General features: G+C 42.3%; 1 protein-coding gene across 2 annotated transcripts in view; it reads right to left on the bottom strand.

The window, feature by feature from the left end:
• Positions 1-14,183, bottom strand: part of AFF1 (AF4/FMR2 family member 1) — a 124,262-nt gene that overhangs the window by 55,812 nt on the left and 54,267 nt on the right. For both annotated transcript variants that reach the window (XM_009280220.2, XM_009280221.2), the window contains 2 exons: positions 9,888-10,008; positions 8,415-9,326 (listed from right to left, as the gene is read on the bottom strand). In XM_009280220.2, the coding sequence (XP_009278495.1) occupies positions 8,415-9,326; positions 9,888-10,008 (1,033 nt within the window). The remainder of the gene's footprint in view (positions 1-8,414; positions 9,327-9,887; positions 10,009-14,183) is intronic.

The raw sequence follows: 14,183 nt of genomic DNA, 5'->3' as shown, positions 1-14,183 counted from the left end.
GACAACAGTTTTGCATACCACAGGAGACCCATATGAACAATAACCAAAGATAAGGATGACACAAAGTTTTCTTGTTTCCACACAGATTTTTAGCAGGAGTGTCAGGCAATTACTACAAACCATTACTATCCACACAAGGTTTGAAAACAACCACTTCAGCTTAACAAAAGCTTAACAAAACAGTTAAAACCAACCAACCAACCCCTCCCTGACATGCCACCCCAGCAGCTGGTAGTTAATTTCCTCCCTTGCAAGCTTACTGTCCCAAACGAGCTGCTTCGCAGACCAGTAACGCTGATGCAACTGCAGTGCTCCCCTGACAGGCAGGGAATGCTGTTTCCATTCCCAAACTACTTTTTTTTTTTTTTTTTTTAAATGTTTTTCTGCAATTCATTGAATTTTGGTTTCCTTAAGTTGCTATCGAAGCACCTAAGCTTTGTCTGCAAAGGCACAGGCTGCCTCTGCATTTACAAGATTTGTGCAGAAAAGTTAATTAGTTTAAAAAAAAAAAATTAGAATTAATAGTTCCCAATTCTTCTAAGCCAGTACTAGAGAAGCAGTAACATTTGTCATTCACCCAACTAAAAATTGGACTCCTTGCTGTTCAGAAGTAAATAAAGCTGGCTATAATGCAACCACCTGCAAGGTGCAGTTTGATGCTTGGCTTCAAATTCAGAATACTGTTCAGGGTCAGGTAATTCATGCTGGACTCCAGGCTGGGTCCTTCTGCCAAAATTTAACTTTCGCTAAGCAGCTCTGGCAAAGGACTTTACCATCATCACTGCAGGGGGGGGGGGGGGGCAGCACAGGTCTAAGTAATGACAACAATGGTTAAGCCTTCATGGTAGAAGATGGTACTTTTCTGAAAGAGCCAAAAAAATCCTTCAGAGGAAGGAAAATATCCAGCACACAACTCTCAGCATTATGGTTTTACTCCTCTTTTGAGTTCTGCCAATCAATGAAACTGAAGCAATGATATTTCTCAAGACACATGATTCCAGGTTCCCAGAAAGAGATACTACTACTTATTAGACAAAGTGCTTTAGCAGAAAAAACAAGTCAGGCCTTCAGGCACACAAGCTTTTCTGAAGGACTAACATAGAGACCACAAACTTCAAACTAAGCACACCTTGTGGACAAGCTCTGCAAGTTTGATTTGGTTTTGTTTAGCAATTATAGCACAAGGAAAGCATCCTCATATGAAACTCCTGCAAGATAGAGCAGACCCTTAAAACAACCTGTTTTCAGCTGCCTTCAAATGATGCTTCCTTTCCCAGGACTCATGGGCAGCACCAGCAAAGCCCACAAACTCCATGCTATCCCTCAAACCACAGCCACCCTAACGTAACTGCAGCCCCAGTGGCAGATGCTACCTTCCCCTCACTCTCTCTAGGGTGTAGAAACTCACACAGCTGGTGCTAGACAATCATAGCTTGAAAAAGAGTTAGGAAACCTGAGGGATCCAGCAAAACTGTCTCACTGACATTTTCCATACTCGTTCACAAGCCAACCACTCATTCCTGCTGCCCTGCATTTCAAGAATATTAACCTGACAATGTCAAGCGCTCAGGAGAAACGTGAGAATTTGTGTCATATAGACGTTTTGCCATTTACTGTGTTAGACAGACGGAGCTTTACAGAGCAGCTTATAGCACTTGCTGGTTTTCCCCTCACTTCCAAACTATTTCTTCTTGCTTGATTTACCAGAGCTCACTACTAACATCGTGTTTTGAAGACAGGGTTATCAATTTCATTTTGATATCTTCTCACCGTTACTACATCTGAACACTTCTACACATGTTTATTCACTTACCTTCGTAAAACTTGTATGTGTTAGTCCCCATCGTACAGATGAAGGTTTGGAAAATTACTCATACCACAACTGCAGGATATTCATTTTACTCATTAACATACAGCCATTGACACAAAATGGGTTATTACAGAAAAAAAGTAGCTGTTTACATACACAACATTGAACAAGCACTGATTTTGTTCTGCACAGCAATGGTAAATAACAACAGAAGTGCTCTTAAGTTCTCCTTAAATTCAGCTTGCTGGCTCCTGACTTTGCAAACTGCACAGGACCACAGGTTTTCTTTCATTTTTTGTTTTGTTTTGTTTTGGTTTTTTTTTTTTGTCCCTCCTTTTTAAACACAGCACTCTACAGTGGCCAGTGAGAAAGGCAATGGTCTAAATGCTGTGCTGGAATCATAACTGATTCCAGTAAGGATGGCTGATCACAAGCCCTTCATAGGAAGAACAACAACCTAAAAAACCTCAACCAAAAAACTTCCCAGTGATTAATACGCTATGGCAGCTCGTTTAAGCCTGAGTTTCTCACAGCAGCCTGGACGAGACACTGACTTCTGCATCATCTGGAAAGATGCAATGCAGTTTATGGAAATTCTTGCCTGACCTTATCTATCCTGCTCTTGCTTTCTGCAGGATTCACAAATCCCCATCTAACTACTCTTTCTCAGTCTCCCATTGCTTTGCAAAGTGATGGATTTAGCAACCGAATTTGGACAAATGTTCTGCAATGGGGCCCAGAGACACTCTATGGAGAGAATTCGGGTTTGGTGTAAGCCAAAGAGCTAACACCATCCATACCTGATGGGAGAAGCTGACGAGGACTCAACCGCCCTCTCAGAAACACTGTTTCTTGACACCCCCTCCTTCCCCTCCTCACCACACACTCCAGGCTGATGCAGGATCCCTGTTCCTTTCTTCAGACTGATACTCCCTAGTAGGGCTTCCAAGCAGCAAGAACAAACACTACCTGTTTCTGATGGCCTGATGGCTGAATGCTGCACTATGCTTTTTTTTTTTTTTTTTTAAAAACAATTCTGCTATTATTTGGTATTTTGCATAAAAGCCAAGCCTAGACCTTGGAGCCAAGTGAACAAGCAAGGATCTCAAACTTGGAAAGCCTTGCAGCTGAGAGTTGGTAGTTGAACACTGGACCTGAGTGTACCTTCTCCAAACATCAAAGAGGAAGATGAACAAGACTACTTCTAATTTATGACTTCTGCAGTCTGACACATGAACTTTGAACATCAGAGTCTGGTTAAACTGAAGTAACAACACAAGATGTCCTTTTGGCTTTCGAACCAACCACCTGCTCCTTGCCCCACATGCCCTCACCCTCCAGCTCTTCCAGAGTGCTCTTCGTTCTGGAGACTGTAAGCAAACATTAAAAATATAGTAGTATCAATTGTCATTCATGTTTGATCTGCTTCTTTAGCAGTCACAAACCAAAAAAAAGACAAATTTACACAACACTTGTGGTGAAGCAAGGAAACCCTTACTCAATCACACAAGGCACTTCTGACTATAAACAGGGGAGCAGAGGAGACACAGAAGTAACACCTTGTTACCCCTCTTGGTGCAAAGCAGGGGGAAAAAAAGAAGAGAAGACTCAAAAAAGGAATACAAAGGGGAGAGGGAAAAAAAAGCCCAATCTCCCTTCTATTCAATAAATGATAAATAAATAAATATAAGTTTGGTAGAAAGACAACAATAGTAGCTTAATGCTAAATACTCTGTATTCATTAGGTAAGATCAAATGACAGTGCTATATATATTTTTAAAGATTTTCATTTTTAAAGGACGCAGGATTAAAGCAATATATTTATTTCTAGTTTACAGGGTTCACCTGTCTCACCACTCCTGCCAGTAGAAAAGCTCAGTTGCCATGGAGAGAAGTCAGTGAAAAATTATTTATCTAGAATAGACTTTTTATTTTTGTCATCCAAACTTCTTTCTAGGTATTTAGTCATTACCATATACTATTCAACAATCATGTTTTAACTGGTGACCATTCATAAATGTTTACTGAGGTGAGAAGAGCTCAATGACAGCAATCCCACCTTGAACACAGAGATCTTTGTGTGTACCCTGTGCTTCAAGGATAATACAGCATTACCAAAAAGACAACACGTGTCTGGGCTCCTTCATTGTTTGTTGTTGTTTAGGTTTTTTAAAATTGGTTGCTTCCCTATTTGCTTCCCACTTTGTAGGTGAAAGAGGAGAGTCTGATGAGGTCTCATTACATGAGATAAAAGGAGCTACTCCCTAACGAAACTGACAGGAAAACAAAGCCAAAACCTCAGTGAGCATCAAGTGCTATACATCCCTCCAGACACTATGCCCTTAATAATGCTTGAGGATTTATAAACACTCTCTCTCAAACCAGCCTCACTGCTTCTTGGCCCTGCCGTCAAGCCAATTCCTTTTAAGACATCACAGTCTTTGTCAATGAAGTTAACACAAGGGTCTCTGTTGGTGTTGCGGCTCTCCTAAAGACATGAAAAGAGAGAATGGCTTTAAAAGCATCTTTGTTTAGGTGCTGGGGGAAGAGGTAAAACCTGGCACATTAAGAGAAGGGATACATCTAAGCGTCACGTATGCTATATTTTTAAGTCTTCTCACAATAAATTTGGAAAGATCCCTCAAAGAGATGGGGATGACGTTTGAAAGCGAAGGGGTTTTTTTGGGGAAGAGGGGAAAGAGCTGTTCAGTTTCTTTATGTGAATGCAAAGTGAGTCACTGCACAGTTATCCACTGTGGATTAATTCACTCTACAGTGAATCTGCTTGTCTATTCAGACTGGAAGGCTTAACTTGTCAGTGTTGCCATGAACAGAAGCTGTCAATAATGAATTCACAGCTGCAGGTGACACATGCCTTAGAAATTCAATTAGCCAAAAAACATGTGGAAGAAGAAATGGCTTTCCTAAATGATGTAAAGGGAGATCACGGGAAAAACTGTATTTGGCATGTGGTTGTTCAGTATAACCGGGACCGAACACTTTAAATAAAATTTGTAAAAACCATGCTCCCAGTTGCTGGGAGGAAGAGGGAAGAACAGCAGAGTTTCTGCTAGCCTAGACCTATTCACTGTCAGGGTCATGGGAGGGCAGGAGCCTCCCCGCAGCTCCTGTTTCACCAAAAACAAAAGGGAGGGCCAACCTTTCAGCCGAAGGACCTCCTGATTAGCCTTCACAAGATCCTTTCTTTGGGTGAATCTTTCACCTGCATGCAACATACCTCACTGGATGTTTCCTAAAAACAAACCAGCCCAGCCCTGTTCCCCGATCACCTCTCTCACACTGTACATCCAGCACACAGGGAATATATCCAGGTGTGCAACCATGCTGTTTCTTCCTCTTCACTCTCCAGGCTTTAGCACTGAAAGACTGTATCATCAAATATATGTTAATCATTGAAACCGAACAGAAGTAAGTAAATATGATAATGACAAGCCTGAAACAAGCAGAAAAATGAAGTCATGGATTTTTCATTAGAGCTTACAGAGCCATTATCCAAAACGCCTATGCATAGAAAACAGTCAGAGGTCACAGCCTAAAAGATGCCTACCTCAAAAGAGGATCATTCAGCATATTCACAAAAGGTTTCATCTATCAGCTTCAAAATGGACTAAGCATATAATTAAAACCAGGGGTTTGGTTTGTGCAAAACCATTTCTTTCATTATCTTCAATTCCCTTTTTATTATGTTCTTACTCTGCCACAGATCTAATAGCACTCCCGCACCAGCATGGCTAACGCTACTCGTGCTCTGGCAGCTGTAGGATTTTTATGGACATTTGGATTCAGAGTCCTGTGCTCAATGGAAAGTAAGAAGTTTTAGTCAGCATACAGCATCATAGCTAACGCTGCTCCATCTAAAATCATGTTAAACCAGAGATACGTGAGATGACATAAAAATCACAGGGATGAGAAAAGAGATAAGATGAAAATAGAAATGGGACCAGGAGAGTTGGGAGAGAACAAGTAAGTAAAAAAAAAAAAGAAAAAAAAATTAAAAAACCCTACACCCAAACCCCAGGAATTGCAAAGAGTTTTAAACCCAGAAATGCCCTTTATCTTTTTGGCAATGGATAATGAAGAATGGGTAATGCAGAAGGTAAGACCCTGCACTGCTTTACTTCTCCCCCAGGAGTAAAATACCCGGTCAAGCAAATAATGAAATGCAGACCACAGTGCACTTCCTATTTGGAGGTATGATGTGCAATGTCAAACCTACTTTGAAGCAAATAAAGTCTCTCAGCATGCAAGTATTTTCACAACTTCTCAATAATGTCATTTTGCCAGTTTCCTCTCATTTTCTACAAGAAATTGCCTACAGCCATCTGCAGCTGATCAACACCCTTTTCCATGAAAAGCAGACCACATCCACACTCTCCCTTTTTATTACCAAGGCAAAATACAATTTGAAAACTATCTCCGTTGCTCTCCTTGCCCAGCTGCCTTAGGTCAGCACTGTGGGATCCTACATCCCACAGGGCATAGCAATATTCTCAGCGCTGAAGGATGAGCGTGGTAAAACTGCCAAACGTACCTGGGAACCAAGTGCCTTTGAAGTCACAGGAGGCTGAGCCACAAGGCAGGCAGAATCAGGGTGCTGGTCCCTTAGAAAAGCTGAAACAATGGGCTTCAAAGGGCACAACGAAAAAGAGCATGCATTTGCTGAACAACACATGTACAACAACACTGCTCCTCCTCTCCCAGTGCTTTACCAGTGTGAGCTTCAAGCTGCTTTAGCCTACAGCACACATCTGAGAAATCCAAGGCTTCTGCCTCCATCACACATGACAAATCAGATAGGTGGTCTTGGGGTCAGCAAAAACAGATGGAGTACAACAAGGAATCTTGCTGTATCAAAATAATTATAAAGGAAAGAACCACTTCTTAACCACCTGGTTAAGAAGCAATTATAATTCCAGCTATCCCCTTCCCCTAAAGTTTCCTCATAGTCTCCTAAACAACATACCTGCTCCTTGTGAAGCCACTGGACTTCACAGCAGGGCCCAAACTTAGGTGAGAGATGCTTTCTGAAATCTTCAGAAAAGCCTTCCCAACCACTCTGACCGATGCCCTTTCCTTTTTCTCTCAAGTGAAAGCTAGAACAGACTAACCTAACCCAGCTCAACTGCACCAGTCTCTACCACACACTGCATATGATCTCTAACCAACTCAAGATGCAGGGAGAACTATACAAAAAAAATCCATATTCTTAGAAGTTTTCTTCCCTCTGGCAAGAGGGCCACTTAAGTAGTACAACAGCAACAGCGTTATGTTCTGAATTGCACCTGCTAATCTGCAATACCCTGCACTCAACATTGCTGCAACCAATTGAAATGTTTCAACCTGGAAAAGAGCAATCCATGAAAATGACCAAAAGAGCAGAATGAAAGACGAAAGAGCGCCTGAAGACAGAAATCTAACTGCAGATTGAAACTGGAGATTCTAACTGAACACTGAATCTAAGCCCCAAAACATTAAATGGGGGGCAAATGAAGAAGCTAGTGTTTCGCTCTCAAGAAAATAATATATAGTTGGAAGAAGCTGTTCTCAGATGAGCAGGAATAACCAAAGGTTTACATGCAACACATTTTGGTCTTTGGCCCAACTGCCACCTCTTCACTGCAACAACTGCAGCTTCCCATCCCACGCCTTTTGCAACATCCCTCTCAGTCCCTGACAGAGAAAGGACAAGTGTAGTGACTAGAACGAAGGTATGCTCGAGCTTGCTGCCCAGGCTGCCTTCTGCTGATAAGAACAAACACATACCAGAGTTCTGCTCATCTTGTTCATAGTTGGGACAAGAAAGAGGGTATCTTTTTTGCTCGAATGCAAAATTTTACAGAACTTTTAGGATCTTGCTTATCACTGAGAATTCCACCTCTGCACTAAATTTATTTAAACCTTCAGAACTTGCTCAAAAGGCATTTGATGAAGCAGGAGACAGAATGGTGTCGTGCTTCCCGAGGACGCCAGGCTAAATCCATCTGGCAGAAATCTACAGGATGTTTTTTGTTCATATTAATACTTTCCTGAGGGTCTACAGAGAGACCTTACAAACTTAATTAGGAGAACACCCTGTGGTGTTCACAGTCACTTATCACAAAGCCCCAAAACCTTCAACCTACCAGGTGACCACAAAGCTCACTGCACAGTCAGCTGTCCCAATATTCAGTGAGGATTTGGGGCCTCTACCCACCAGCACTCAGACTGAGTACTGACACTCCACATGTACTAACTGCGGGTGCATCACCACTTGACCTTCTCAGCATATCATTTCCCCCTTCTCCTTTTCAACAATCTTTACAGGCAAAACAAAAATCATAGCAACAGAAGCAGTCTCTCTAACCATAAAAGCTGCTGCAGCCTCACTGAGAAAACCACAGAATCATGGCAAGCGTTGCATTTTTACCATCCAAACAGATATCTCACCCAGGTCAGCAAAAGCCAACCTCAAAATGCACCTTCTAAACACGATAACGCGTGCACAGCCATCATTGCTTCCGATAGTCTCTGCCCTTCGATGACCTGTTCTCCCACAGCTGAACTTACCCTGCTGGCAACAGAGTCCCCCAACAATTGCACTCACCTCTATGGGCTCAGAAGGGATTTCCAATTTGGATAGTTTGGCTTTGGCGTTTGCCTTCAAATCTGATATTTTTTCATAGGGTTCTCCGTGGTATTCCTCCAGGAGAGGTTTGAGCTCCGGTGATTCAACTGGTGCCTGATCTTGGCCATCCATTGGTCTGACATAGGCGGTTGGTTTCTGCTGCATTGCACTGGTTTTTGATGGCAAAGGTGGGGGGAAAGTCTGAGAGGAAGGCTGAGTGGTGCTGGTCAGGTTAACGGCTGAGCTGTCCCGACTTTCCTTCTCCTGTGATCCTGTCACTAGGTCCTGAGATGATTTTGTCTGACTGTAGGTCGGCCCATGACTTTTGCTGCTGTTCTGTGACCTGGAATTGATATGCTGGCTGGAATGTAGAGGTGACAGGGGTGCCACTGGAGAAGACAAAGATGACAGCAATGGAGAAAGCGCCAAAAGGGAGGCCTGCAGTTCATTAGCATGACCTTCACCAACCGCACGCCTGTCATTTCTCTTGTGGTGAAAACCTGCATGACTTTCCTGTCCACCACGATTGTGTTCTTGACCTTGGCTCTGACCGTTGGATAAGCTGTGACTCTTGGCGTGCAAACCTGAAGCTGGTTCTGTTCTTGATTGTGCCTTTTGGTAGTGAATGGAGTGGCTTGGAGGGGGAGGAGCTACAACCGTAGGTCCCATGGGTGGATGGTGGGTTGTGCGGTGGAATGAAGATGGTAATGTATGGCTGGTCTTTTCAGGGAAGTATGGGCGATCAGGCTTTCCTTGTGGGATCAGAGGAGCAACACTTTTTGGAATCCCGATGAGATTCTGATGGGATTTGTTGCTGATGAGCTCCTTGACCTCCTCATAATTGCCCAGCATATTCTGAATTCGGCTTGACAACTCATCTTCTTTATTCGTCTGCAACAGAAGAACAGAGAGGGGGAAATTTAAAAAACACGGACCCCCCACCCCAAGAGATCCAGCTCAAGAAGAGACATTCTTCAGGATCTTATTTTAATCACCGTACATCACCACGAGTGAAGTTACGCAAGCTCATCTTGTTCCTGCATGCAGTCTCTCCAAAGCAAGTGGGACTGCTCTAGTCAGTCTTAGTTCTTCTGAGCCAAGATTGCAGGTATGCCTGCAGTCTTCAGGAACACTAACATCAGACCAGTTTGTTTCAACCACAGCTGCAGACAGACAGGCAGCCAAGCTGCTCTTGAGTACTCTCCCTCAAACTCCCAGAATACAGGAGGCCCCCAAATGAATCTGCCCAACCCAAAGTCCATATTGTGCTGGCACCATCTACAGAGCTGTAAGCACATACTCTGATGAATTTAAGTTAAGCAGATGGGAAGATGCTGTGTTTGCACGTATCATGCTCAAGTCTACTATACCGTATGCAGAGGCCACAGCTCTCCTCTTCCACCCCAACCCTCTTTCCTCCTCTCCCCCCACCATGCGCCCCCCTACCATTACCTTGTAGGGTTCTGCAAAGAGGGGAGTCTTCTCAGGGAACTTGTCTTTCGCCTGCAGAGCCTCCTGATTCCGCCTCTCTTTCTCTCGAATACGCAGCAAGTTTCTGTCCTCGTTATACAAGCTTTAGGAAAGAGAGAAAGAAAGGATGGTTAACACTTTACACCAGTGTTATCAACAAGTATCTACTTTGTGCAGAAACTGTGGTTTTCAGACAACGGTATACATCCAGCATGAAAGTAATTTTGAAATCCACAGGGTGGTTACAGCTGACAAATCAGTTATGTCAAGTATTTGCTGTACCACATAGTAATGTAACACACAAGGTACAGCATGCATCCTTCTCAGTGATTTCTACTCCTGATACCATACATCAAGAAGGGTGGGAAGGGAAATACTATCCATCCATTTAATTGTGAAACACAAATTGAGGAGTCAACGTGGGTGACAAGCGCATGAGCTGCCAAATCCAGTTGCAATGATCAATGTGAAAACTACCATTCTTGTTCTCCTCCAGACTTTCGCCCCAACTCTTCACCTGAGAGTAAAAAAGCATCCACTACTGTGAAGGTGTTGCCACTTTCAGAGATTGAACTTTGCCTACTTTATAAACAAGCTTGAAAACTTACTCTCTACTTTAAATGGACATTTGGAAAGCTGCTTACCTGGCAAACCACAGCTGCATTTAAAGCAATCACATAAATGTATTTAAAGAGAAGGTCTCAGAAATTTGGAAAACACCAGGTCGAATGCCCCGATTCCTCCTCAACCACATATGCATGCACTCAATTCCACCAGCCCCACATCAAAACAGCAATAAAGCTGTGTCACATGCACAGCAGGATGACTTCATGGAAAACCAGATCCTTTAAACTACACCTCCTCTGTGAAATACTACTGCAAAATAAGGGAATCTATTGCTCTAATTTTTATGGACATTTGGGAAGAAAAAGCATGCAGGCATAGTATGTGGGTGCAGGTATTTCTCTCCTCTCCTATTTCTACTCTACTGCACAATCTACTGCATACATACAATTCCTATATTCTTCTTAGTACACTCAACTTCAAGTGTCCCAGTTTGGAAGGGAAGAGCCTTGTCTTCCCCACCAGTGACATTTTCTCAAATACCACACACATAATCATCTACTGAAAGTTTCATCATCCCTAAAGGAGAGGTAGAGGACTGGCTTTGCTGTAACAGTTAACCAAGAGGTCTGACTACTGCAGAGGGGGTTTCCTGACTCAACGTGAGCTCTGGAAAACGATGCTGTCTGATGGCAAATTTCCATATATGGAACTGCAGCAAGGATGTACTTGTGCCACTAAGACAGAAAAACATATTCAGGGGTTAGATTGTGCACATTTAAAATAGTTTCCAACTTTGTTAGTGCTGAACTGTTTCCAAACATAGCAAAACAGAAGTTTCCAGCAAGCTCTATGTACTCTACTTCTGCAAATGATGCAAACAATTAAAAAAAAAAAAAACAACCCAAAAAAACCCCACAAATCACTGATTCAGTAAATATACACAATCCTTCTGTTACAAACAATATATACTGGAAGCATTTCCTCTGTGCATCTAATGTCATTTTGCTTGTGAGCAATTTCATATCTATAATCGGTTAGCTGGTCAGTTGCTCTGTGTGTGCCAGGAAAGCTTTGTGCAGCCAGATATGGGACATACCAACTGCAGAAGACAAAAAATTAGGAGGAATTATAAGGCAAACTAGAAGTAATCTTGGCTACATCTACTACTTGAAATTGTATGCGTGCAAATGATTTTTTTAAGTGAATGCATTTCAAGTTGACAGCATTTTTTAAACATATCTGTTCAAGTTATCTGGAAAATTTTTACTGAATGAAACACCATTTTCCAAACATTCCAGGAAGTAAAAAATGATTCTGTAAATATCCTTTATATAAACTTCAAAAAAATTCCCTTAACAGCAAGCATGAAAAAAACACAAAAGATGTTTTTAACAGCTAAGATGCTGGCTTTTAGCATGAAGGAGACCTCTGAAACCTCCTCTTCACCAATCTGTGACACCACGGCCCAGTGTCAGGAACACGGATGCCAACTGTAGAACAAACTTTTTTAATGGGCACGATTTAATCTGGATCAATCAGCTCCCCTTCCCACACCGGTCCCCAGTCCATTTCCCCCATGGCTGCACAAGCACTCAAGCCAACACAGTGGGGAAGGTAAAGGAACAAAACTACTGCCCTTGGTGGCAGTCCTCACTTCTTGCCATTTCCCAGCCTCTTCGCCCTGCAGTCAATATCTTCCCTTAACAAATTATACAACTGTCTTGCAAGGAGCTCTTCTGCAGTGTTCGGACTAATCAAGACTCTTACTGCAACCAGGTGCTCAGCTCCAGCTCTCCCCCACCCACCTCGACTTCTCCCTTTTGAAGCTACCACCAAGTATGTTTTTGAGCCTAAGGATAGTATTCAGTGCAACATTGAAGGTACAAAAGGACAATTTTAAGTTAGTTTTAACTCCTTGAGCATCAGCTGTTTTCCCAGTCATGTTTTTCCCTGACAGTTCTTCAGCCATAATTATCATCATTCGATAGACAGAGGGACATACAGGAAATTAAAAGACACAAAGGGGATCTACTTTTTACAAGTGTGACAACTGTGTTAAAGAGAGAAAAGCTCTTTCTCCCGCTTTGTGTCTTTTGACACATGTACACATTTTGGTCTGCACAACGCTGCTAACATCTCAGCCCACCCTGTTACTATTTCTGTCTTGATCCACACCATGAATGCCAAGCACTCAGACCCACACAGATTTTTTTAATACAACTGCAACATCAAATATTCATACTTGTTTTTGTTTGTTTTCTCCCTAGTACTTATTAAATTACTCATGGTGTTGTCTAGAGTACACAGCTCACACAGATATTGTGCTAGCTTTTCCCAAAATAGATTTTGCTACGGCAATTCACAGATTGTCGTGGCACACTTCAGATCCAGGCCTCCCCACGACAAGCTGTTGAGCTGAAACCCAAGATGATAAGAAATGAAAGCAGTTTAAAATGCTCATCTAAACAATACATAAGGACAAAAGCCACAGCCAATCCATCTCTTTTCAAAACACATTGTTTTAAAATGAGCCAATCTCATTTTATCTTCCCAGGTAAGAGATTGATTGTCTCTTTCAGAGGGGACAGAGAAAGACATAAATGCCACAAGGTTGAACACAAGTCTCTTGGGGAACACTGCCAAGACTAGAAGACTAACTTCTCTTCTAAAAGACCCATTCCCAACCTCCCTAACAACCTCAGTTACCTTTCAAAAACTCTAACGTCACTATTAGAGCATACCACATCACTTTATAATCTGTATTATTATTTAGTAAGGCACATGCAACAGTATTTGAATACTTGAAATCTTTCAAGGTGCACTACTGTAGTAGTGGCCATTCCTATAAAGCACAGAGGACTGAGTAACAGCCTCCACACGCTACTAGAGTCAAGCATCCTATCTTGCAATGACTTCACTATCCCCTCCTCGTCTAGCTTTCAGCAGTAATCTAAAATTTGCTCCCCTGATCAACTTCTTCACATAAGATTTATTAGCAAGGAGATAATGTAGATCAACTTTCTTAAACAAACAAAAAATACATGCAATACTTTAGATGGATCCAGTTAAGCTGGGTATCATTTCCACATGCCAGATGGCTGACATGGGGAGTCAGTGGAGATCCACATGTTTGCCTCTGTTCTCCCTTTGTATGATAAACCTATACAGAACATGACTTGGTATTAACAGGTTTTTTTTTCTATTGTTGCTGGGTAAAAAAGGCAGGAGCCGTAAACTGTTCAGATTACTATTCTTGCAGGAAAATACAAAACAGCATGCCACTATCAGCAGTAAACCAAGACTGAAAAGCATTAGTGATGACCCACAAATATCAGCATAGCTATGTGTGTATCTCCCTGGCTGGAAGAGCACTGAGAGGTTGAATCACTCCACAGCGAGACTGTGCTGCGAAACAAACAAGTGGAAATTCTGACCGAGAGGTTTTGTGTTTTGTTTGGTTGTTTCAACTCACAGAGCAGGAGGGTGAGCCAAAGCCCACTGAAATAGGCAAAAAAATTCTTATCAGTTTCAATGGACTTTGTGTTGGGCAATGAGAGTGCATTCTTCAGTCATGCAAAACAGGCCTGACCTTGGGCACACATGAGCAAACCTCCGGCAAAATGAACGGAAGTCATCATTTGGACACTATACATCAGCTCACAAGGTTCAGCTTCTGCACCTTTCAAAAAAAAAAAAAAAACCAAAACAAAA

Source organism: Aptenodytes forsteri, unplaced genomic scaffold (assembly GCF_000699145.1).
Source record: "Aptenodytes forsteri isolate BGI_AS27 unplaced genomic scaffold, ASM69914v1 Scaffold227, whole genome shotgun sequence".
Taxonomy (NCBI): domain Eukaryota; kingdom Metazoa; phylum Chordata; class Aves; order Sphenisciformes; family Spheniscidae; genus Aptenodytes; species Aptenodytes forsteri.
Note: the sequence above shows the minus strand (reverse complement) of the source record. Positions and strands in the feature narration are given on the sequence as shown.